Below are 10476 nucleotides of genomic sequence, written 5' to 3'. Positions count from 1 at the left end.
AATACTAGATGCTTGATTGGCATTTTAGAAGATGATATTTGATGAACATAGAGATTTTTCTGGGTTACATCTTCTTTTTATTCTCGAGTACAACGTTTCAGGGCTTGTTCTGGCCCCATCATCAGGTAAACATGATTACTGTTTTTCGTTATGTTTTCTATTCAATAATTGACTGGGAAAAAAGCTTGTAGTAATACTTGATATCCTCTGGCTGCCAGCCTATTCAGTTTTACAATGTTGACATATTAGTTGTCCTATATATCAGGTTTATTGAATATTTGATTACCTGAATCCATATCTGTCTGTGTTGCAGTACTGGTTAGTCTGCCACAGCCACTCTAACTTTCTTTGCTGTCTAAAAGGGTTGACAATATTACGCCTATATTCTGTCATGGTAGAATGGACATTAACCTACTGTGTTCTAACTTTCGAGGTTAGTTTCAAAACACAGTATGTTCATCATGTAAGCATGATAATGTACAGTGCATTTGTTCTGACTGGAAACAAGATGCGCACAGATACATTCCAATTGTTGTTGAGTGTTTGTGATGTGTCTTGCATGGACTGTATTCACAAAGCTAGTAACAACTGTGATCGTTTTGGTTGTCTTTAATTGGTGTAGATTATGAATATGGAGAAGATACTGATTCACCACTATGTTGTGTTTATGTAAACTGTTTATCAAATGTGTATATATAGAGGGTGAGTGAGTGAATGGGGGTTTAGGCTGTAGCTAGCAGTATTACAGCTGAATTTCAGCAACCTGCATTGAATCCAACTGACGGCAACACTCCACGCTGCTGAGGTATGAGACTCGATCAGCAAGTCATACTGGAAGTTGCTTTACAAAGACCACTTGTCCTGCTACTGACCATTCAGCCACTGTGACCATCTGGTCACCATTTGAGTTGACTTTGATAATTAACAAATATTGATGAACTTTCTCTCAAAAGAATCTTTGAAATGAAATTATGTTAATACAAAGTCTCATGTGACTGAACATGGTGGAGTTATTTAATGGTTAGTGGTACACTGTGTTCTGATGCCTGATTGTTTATGTGTTTATCTTACATCTACTAGTACTGGTACAAGTGGTAACTGTGTTGCTTGTTCAGATTCAAATCCCTTGTTGTGTGCCACAGAGGTTCACATTAATCATATCAGTGTTCAGGACAGAAGGCCCATGTGAGAGTAGCTATGTGTTATTGTCTGTTAAGTCTCTACTTCTTCTTTTGTCAGAGTCTGCTTATAGTTTACATGTGGATGGTTCCTCATTTGTTTTTGTGTTAAGCAAAGAGAATCTAATGATCTCAGAAGCTGGGAAGCTGACATTTTTAATACCAGTATGTAGTAAACATAACGTGACTCTTTTTCTTACAAGGAAAATCAAAATATTGATCTACAGGTTTTGTTTTTAATAAGTAAGTACACACCATGAAAATGTTATAAAACTTACAATGCTAATGAGAATATTTATAACTATGTGATTGGAATGAATGCTTCTCTGTTCTTTTTGTAAACACTGAAATATGATCATCAAATTAGTGAGAAATGCTTGAGCATTGTTCCATCAGAAACCACAGTATATGTATGACAAAGTTCAACAATTGGATGCATGTTTAATCATGGCATTAAAATTGAATACATTACCTTGATGTTTTGTTTCCCTAACAGTGTTCTTTGTAATTTGTCCATATGATAAATATACAGAGCCCGAGAGGTGTGCAATCAGTTTTGTCATTGTACCTTACAGTGCCTTGGTGCTGGAATTTTTTACTTATCAGATTTCATATTTTATCCTTTTTTAAGGTTTAACTTAACATTACATGTGTGTTTAATATCAACCTCTCAGTATCTACTGTGTAATTTCTCAGTATCGGGTTGTAACATCTAACAATGCTAACATGTCTAGATCACTGGACCAGAAACATTTTGTGGCAGCATATTTAAACATTCTCTCTTAGGCATGTGGACAACAAGGAAAATAACACAATAACCTGATAGTTCAGTCAACAATTTTGTACCCTTTTTTCTTTAGTACAGAAAATATTATGTGATTTATGATATGTTCATATCAACAGTTCCTTCACGGTACAAAATATATAAAGTTGTGGAAAAACAATTCATAATTCTGAATAGGTGGGTCTCCAGGTGATGTTTGTCTTGGGAGGATACTGGTGTCAACTGGCTGTTTTGGTGCAAAACCATGGGAACATGATAATTATTTTTAATTTATTATATGCTATAACAGAATTGTCTCCCTGGAGTTAGTGTCAGAGGTAAAGGGGAAACACCAGGTGATGTGAAGCCTGGATGTGATCTCCTAAAAGTGTATGCAGAATATTCCACAAAGAAATGACAGCTTAACCGAGGCTAGTTTAGGATGACTTTAGTCCCAATATTGTTTCTGCTTGGTATATATGCTAATGTCTGGAGTTGCTGGAAGAGTGGTCAGTGGTCAACTGACAGTCCACTATTTGTGTTGTTGCCCTACTTCTCTATGTGCTAACTGGGGGCAGTATGTATATAGTGTACTATGGTGTATATAGATGAGGGAGAAAGTATGAGGAGGTATGTTGTATTGTGTGACTATGGTCTCAAAGACTTTATAAAATATGATTCGCAAAAAATATAGTTTTTTGTTTTCATTTCATTGATCATGATCCTGTAAGTTCTCAATTCACAATGATGGTTTGTGTGTATTGACAACATATCATTATTAAATAATGTTCCATTACATACAAAAAATTGTGAAATAGAGAAATGTCCAAGAGTGAGTGAGTGAGCTTAGTTGTACGCCGCTTTTAGCAATATTCCAGCAATATCACAGCAGGGGACACCAGAAATGGGCTTCACACATTGTACCCACGTGGGGAATCGAACCTGGGTCTTCAGCTTGATGAGCAAACGCTTAAACCACTAGGCTACCCCACCACCCCAAATGTCCAAGAGACAAAAGTGAGTGAGTGAGTATGGTTTTATGCTGCTTTAACCAATCTAGCGGGGACACCAGAAATAGGCTTTACACATTGTACCCATTTGGGGAATCGAAGTGGGGTCTTCGGCATGACGAGCAAACACTTCAACCACTGGGCTACCCCACCATTCCCGAAGACACAAGAGAACAAAGCATTAGAAGTTCAACTGTCTAAAAACTCAGATTGAGTTCTGCCACATCAATCATGACAATAACTTTTTCTCAATCACACACGACAGATTTTACAGACTTGATGGTATCGTCCTGATATAACTACTGTATACTCCTGGAAAATGTTTCTGACATATGACTGGATGATGTCAAAGGTCAACATCACACAGTATGAACTATGTATAACAGGAACTTGTGTACAAGACTATTTGAGTACAGTTACATGATGGAATAGGATTTTTAGTACACATGATCTCCACAGTGCTTCCCTCATCGCATTACCTTTTACGTTACTGCTATATTACTTCTGGAGCACTATATTTAGAATTATAAGCACGTGTAAAAGTTCAAACATTTAATTAAAATTAAATTAGTTCTAAACATCTACCATGTCATGACAGTAATATGTAAACATCGTCACGTGACATTCATGCTCAGTAACAGTAACATTACATGTGAGCAGTTTCAGTTTTCAGTGCTTTGTGACATCAATTTTTGGACAAAATGATCTTTCTGTAAACTAACAATCACATGGAGCAAGAAGACTTGATAAGACAGCCATATGATGTCACATCCTGTTGTATCAAATACGCAGTTGGGATCCAGACTAAAAATCTATGTACAAAGTGTAGGGATATACCAATTACAGCGTAGGACTTTTAAGCAGAAGAAATCTCTTAGTAACTTCAAATCTAAAGATATATTTTCCGAAACATGATATAAACCTATCACTTGTTGATGCTATTGGTGTATATTTTTTACATTAACTGAAGAAGTGAGTGAGTGAATGAGTCTGGGTTTACACCGCACTCAGCAATATTCCAGCTATATGACGGGGTCAGTAAATAATCGAGTCTGGACCAGACAACCCAGTGATCAACAGCATGAGCATCAATTAACGCAATTGTCATACGAAGTATGCAAGCCTGACCACCCGATCCCCTTAGTAGCCTTTTACGACAAGCATGGGTTACTGAACATCAATTCTAACCCAAATCTTCACGGGTCATTAACTGAATAAATAACCTGTAGACGAAAGTTAGAATTAATCAAGACGGATAAAAACAATAGTGTGTGTTCTTTCAGTCTAAGTAGTGTTTACAGACAATTTGACTGTGGATGATTTTGTTTAACTGTCAACATGACCACCCTATAACATGAAATTACGATCATATCTGTTAGTTTTGGGAATTGGTTGAAATCTCACACTTGATGATTGCTTCATTACCAACAAACAATCATCGAACAAAATTGGTTAGCATCATTTTTCAGATTTTCCTATCCAGGTTGATATTGCAGATATGTATAACTTGATGCAACTTGCTACTTTAAAGTGATGACTAATATATCATGAACATAAACTTCCTTGAATCTTAGAGAAATATTCAGTCATGGCTTTTCAGTTAGTGAAGTGAGTTTTCTAAGAATTAAACACGTTTTCGGGCCCCGACAACTTCTAAGATATGTTCCATTGTCAGGGTTTTCAAAGACTAAAACAATAGTTCAATTACGAGAAAATTTGAATGATTGCTTGGTCATTTGGTCACTGCGACCGATCGTTGATTATTTCAATTAATCAGAACACCACTAATATCTGGACAGTCTGATTACCAAACCATCAATACATGATTATATTGACAAACTACTGGCAAAGAAAAGTATTAAACCTGTGCAAGCTTCTAGTTTCAAATTAAACCATCTATCGTCTCACAAATTTCAAGTTGCTCAACACAAACCAGCTTAGAAAGCTCATGGATGCTGTTTGTAGTTCAACACCACCGAGCATCATTCAAGCTACATGACCATAGCCTGTAAATAACTGTCTGCACCAGATAGACCATGGATTAATAACAGAAACAATGTTTCATTACAATGGGGTAGGACAGAATCAACTAAGTCACCAATCCTAACCACCTGATCCATTTAGTCAAGAGTCATCTATAAGCTTTCAACTACAGTGGAAACCACCTAAGTAAAGACCGCTTAACTAAACAGACCTGATAAGTAAACACTTTTCTTTGGTCCTGGCAAATTTCTTCATTAATTATCACTATTAGAGTCTGGTTAACTAAACTCGGATAAGTAAACAATACCGCTTAACTAAACGTCTTCTCACGGTCCCTGAAAGTAAATTACTTAACAAAAAGACTGATAACTAAATTAGCGATCACCACATAATCCGACATGAGGGGCAGTCGTGTCAGTCTCCAGTCAAACAAACATCCTACTTACAGCTCGCTGGTGTCATGCAGTTGACAATACACTGACAACTGGAAGCCAGCCCTGACAAGTTCTTCATTGTTACATATGCATACATATACATGCATATGGTTGTCATTACAGGTTTTATAAGTTTGGATAGAGTAAAATACCTGATAAGTAAACAATTTTGGCGAGTCCCTTGAAATTTTACTTATCAGGTTTCCACTGTAACTTATTCGAATCAGGGATGGTGGCACTAAGTGCAAGACATGTTAATACAGCAAGGTAATGCATGGCTGTTCACCCTTGGAAACACAACCAAATGTAACACTATAACAGCCTATGAGGTGTTAGAAAACAGATGACAGAAAGATTCATCTATAAGGTACTTCGCATGTTTTCAAGAATATATTTTCCGTCATAATAAAGATGGATTCTATTTTTAAGACGATTACCAGCATACACACAAATTTACGTTTTCAAAGAAGGGTTCCCAGGAATCAATCGGCTGGAGGTAGGTGAACAGCAATTGTGATATAATGAAACGTGACAAACAGTGCAATTGTAGCAGTTAATTCTGAAGATAATTGAAAAGCCTACTTTTGTTTTTCAGAGTTGCTTCATATTTTAAGCTGCACAGTTAGAACATCACAGGTTCTACTGCCTGAGACTTGTCCAGTGCTTCAGATACAGTTGCTAGTTCTTTATGATGAAATATTGTTTCACTTTTGCAAAAAAGAACAAATAACTGTATTGATTGTATGTCAAAATGCAAAGAATAAAAAAACACATCAAACATATTATATAGTTTAATAAAGACAGCTCTGTTACATTCATTTTTTGATGATCTACAAAGTTCCACATTGTAAACAATATCAATATGAAAGTTGTGCACAGTAGCGTAAGTTTCATTAGTATTCACTGTAATGTTTTAATCTGTAGAGCAAAGCCTGTCCTTTCTGATTGCCAACAGCCATATAGCCTCCATTTGGTGAGAAGTCAAGACACTTGGGCACCTGCAGTTGTCTGTCCGTCTGCTCAGGAAAATTTGAAAATACTTGAAGTGATGGAAAATGAACCAACTTAAGAGCTTTCATGTTTTCATTGGATGCAATGGCGAGGATCTCTGATGTGCAATTAAACTTGGCCTTGTTACAAACAGTCGTAAGATTCATAATGGCCTTCAGAGGTTTTGGTGAACTACTTTTCTGACAAGTATCTGCATCATATATGTTGACAATACCGCTTTGAGAGCCACATGCAACATATTGATTATTTGGTGACACGGCAATGGATGCCCCCTTGACACACCCTTCATCTATGAATGTGTGCACACAGCTCATGGTATTCATGTCCCATACAAACACAGAGCCAGTGTCACCAAACGAAAACATCCTCGTACTATCTCTTGTGAAGGACACACAATAGACGTCCCCATTCATTTTCAACGAAGTAATCCATTCCTTTGTTTTTGCACTCAGAACATGCATTGACCCATATTTGCCAAGAAACACTAGATATTTGCCATCAGGTGACACCTCAAACCTGGCCAAATTATTACCTTCCAGTCTTTTCATCCTAGGCACGTTACCCACTTTACCTCCTATCATATCATAAAACATAAAATTCTTGCGATCCGACCCGACAATGATCTCCTCACCATTTCTGCTGAAGTGAGCAGTATGTATTGGGAAGTCATCAAAAAAGACACTCTGGATTTTTGGGTTGTGCTTTCCATCAATCTGAAAGAGGTTGACTCTGTGTGATGATCCTGCTGTTAAAATAACCTTGGCTGTAGGGTGGAACTCCACATTCTGAATCTTGCTTCCTCTGGTATCATCTGCATTAGCATCAGCAAGTTTCTTGATTTGCAAGATACCTGCAGGGAGGCAAGTAGATTCAACTAACAAGTCACCTGCACGATGGAGCAACTTTTCTACGTCACGGTCAAGATGATCGGGTTCCATCTTAGCCCAGTTAGGAACTGGCGGTAGCTTTCTTGTTTCGGTTTCTTCAAACGCATCATCCCACGCAGGTTTCTTCTCATCCATTGAGAAAACATGTTTATTCTTTTTAGTTTTTCTTTCGTTTTTTAACAAACCATTGTCAATTTCGCTCAACATGTCACCGACTCCACCAAAGACGATTCCTTCAAGTTCTCTATCTCTAGTTACATTTCCACTTGTTTCGCGATTATCCAAACCGAGAGAAGAATCTTCTCTTTTACGCTTCGCATGTTTGTCATCTATCTGAGAGTGGGACTCGATGCCCGACCGCTTAAATGCTCTTCGCAACATGGCAATCAATTTGATGAAACTAGTAATTTAACTCGTTAGAAATGTCCACACTCCAGATCGCAACACACAGCCCATGTGCTTTAGCAACTTCCGGCTGCGTTTCGGCGCGCGATTTTGTGCATAGGTAGGGATGATTGAACCTGTTCGTATGGTTGGTCATCTCAGTCGGCTTTTCGAAGCTGAAATCCTTTAAAACCCAATGTACTCACTAGTTCTGTTCAAGATAGAGAGATTGTTGAATACCAGTGAAGACGGTGTAAAAATTACCCGACTGTTTCCGTAACGCTCCATCATCTGCAAACGGTGATGTTTCGACCAGTACATTGATATTCTCAAACAATTCGTTAATCATAACGTTACATAATGTTGGGCTGATGACACTTCCTTGAGGTGTTCCATTCTCTGTCATGTAGATATCCGACAGAAAAGTTCCAATGCGAACTTGTATGTTTCTATCCCTCAAGAAATCCTGGAATTCCTTTATCCAATCAGGGAGACTGTTGTTGATTACCCCTGATCCAATCAAGCATGCACACTCGTCCACAAACTCCAAACGCTTTTATTACCAGACCTTCCCTCCACAACATGTCATATGCCTTTTCAATGTCCATGGAAACAGCTATTAAATATGCAGTGCTTCCTAGTGTCCTTTTTAATTTCGGTTTCAAGTCGCGCTAAATGATCAGCACAGGGTCTATTTTTCATCTGCAATCGTTTTTACTCGGAAGAAGATTCCTCAAAATTAGTTTTGTGTGATTCTCATTTGCACTTTGTGGATAAGGCATGTGACACACAAAAAGCAAGACTAGATGTTCTCCAGTCAAAAGCCCTACAAATATGCTTTGGAGCATTGTGAACCACCGCTGTTTAGGCTTTACAGGTTGAATCGGGTGAAATGCCTTTAAATCTCCTGAAGACGTGAACTGTTAGAAGTTAGATAAAAAAATGTTTGTTAAAATTGAAATCTTTTGGGATTAAACACCCTACGCAAACAGTGTTGGGAGATTACGTTCAATATTTTCAAGATCCTTGGAAAGATTTATCCTGATGGATCTAAGTGCCCAGTGTCCGGTCGTGTTGGTGCTGGTGTCTTCATTGCCAATGACAAAAGAGAAATTTCTATACGATTAGCTGATCACTTGTCAGTATTTTCTGCTGACCTTGCTGCAATCATTGAAGCATTGCGTTGTTCGATTGTAAGACCTGTGTCAGTGGTCATTTTCAGTGATTCTGTCAGTGCTTTACAAGCAAACTTTCGGGCAGGTTCCTCCTCAGCTTGATCAATATTATACTCGACATTTTTAACAAATTAATTGAAAATCTTTTAACTGTTGAATTTCCATGGATGCCTGCTCATGTTGGACTACTTGGAATGAGAAAGCTGATAAATTGGCAAAAATTGCAGTAGACTTTGATGGATCAGGACAGGATGAAACAGTATTGCCCTCTCCTGCAGAATTATGCACCGTCAGTAAGATCCATGCTCAAACGAAATGGCACCAGAGATGGAACTCATCCTTAAAAGGACGCCATCTCTCTGACATCGAGCCTTTTGTGACTACATCAAAGTTATCTCGAAATAATCGCATAGAAGAGGTTATTTTATCCAGACTTCGTCTTGGACATTGTGGTATTGGTGCATGTCTGAATATTATTGATAAAGATATTTCTCCAAATTGTACAGTGTGTAATGAGCTAGATAATGTGGATCATTATTTACTGCATTGCCAAAAATATGTAAATCAACGTAAGCGATGATGGAATCTCTTACATCTCTCAATTTGGACATCTCATGGGGTGGACTATTGTGCTCAAGGAATATCGTTCGCCATGAATGTCATTCGACTTAGCAAACCTTTATGACGGGCAAGGTGTAAATGGGCCTAATTGCCCGAAGACCTATTCAACTTTTAATAATCAATCACTCAGTCACTCAGTCTGCTTTTGATCCATATAATCAAAACATCTAAACATGTTCACCGCAGAGATAAAGGTTTTACCAAAATATCTGACTGCGTGGTGTGAAAGCTGTTCATGTATGTGAAAACGATATTACAGGATGGCCTCTGACCAGATCGAATTTAGGAAAAAAGGTCACAGGAAAAAAGTCACAATACAATAATATGTGTTAGTTGTAAAATTGCCAAAAAACGCTATTTAACTGTTTCTTAATAAAATCAATTACTTAGTTACTGGATGGCTTCTAAAATTTTATAAAAGCACTATGACCACAATTAGCTATAATCTTTTTGTGTGATGATTGTCTGTTTATTTACCATATAAGAAGACATGAGACTTGGCTTCTGATTCTGACTGATTTTTCCATCATCGATTTAATTAAGAGCATCAAGGGCGGTTTGAAAATAGTATTTGTAGGACACATGCACAGTAACCATGCAAGTCGTAAGAACAAAATCTGGTGAAATGTACAAAAAGGTCCTGTATGTCATGAATTCAATAAAATTGGTCATTATGACCTTTTTTCCTGTGACTTTATCCTAGCAAAAATTGTGACTTTATTTTCCTGTGACTTTCTTTCCAATCACCACCAGTTCAGTCTAATGGCTTACTGTTGAATTTGGAACTGAAACTCTATGCATTTATTTTCAAACAAAACGTATTTATTGATTTTGGACATTATTTTACATTCTCTATTTAAAGTTATAGGCGACCATGCAATAGTTGCTGGAACTGTGTCAATAACGCTTGATCTACAAAGGTAAACAATCGTGCAAACGCAGCCAAGGGAAGTAAATGTGCCGTAATGGAACTCTCCTGCGGAAAGCACGTTTGTCGGGTTTCATTTATCCAGTCACAGACATGTGGAGG

General features: G+C 37.6%; 1 protein-coding gene across 1 annotated transcript; it reads right to left on the bottom strand.

The window, feature by feature from the left end:
- Window positions 1-6146: 6146 nt before the first annotated feature.
- Window positions 6147-8143, bottom strand: LOC124262052 (U3 small nucleolar RNA-associated protein 18 homolog). Its single transcript, XM_046696475.1, has one exon. It carries the CDS (start codon window positions 7645-7647, stop codon window positions 6262-6264), a length of 1386 nt encoding a protein of 461 aa, XP_046552431.1. The 5' UTR covers window positions 7648-8143; the 3' UTR covers window positions 6147-6261.
- Window positions 8144-10476: the final 2333 nt, after the last annotated feature.

This window comes from Haliotis rubra, unplaced genomic scaffold, assembly GCF_003918875.1.
Source record: "Haliotis rubra isolate DU_JTF1 unplaced genomic scaffold, ASM391887v1 Scf82, whole genome shotgun sequence".
Lineage (NCBI taxonomy): Eukaryota > Metazoa > Mollusca > Gastropoda > Lepetellida > Haliotidae > Haliotis > Haliotis rubra.
The sequence above is the reverse complement of the archived record's forward strand: the minus strand, read 5'-3'. Positions and strand labels throughout refer to the sequence as shown.

Excerpts from the sequence above, each read along its gene's own strand:
- LOC124262052 (XM_046696475.1), bottom strand. The coding sequence starts at position 7,647 with ATGTTGCGAAGAGCATTTAAGCGGTCGGGCATCGAGTCCCACTCTCAG.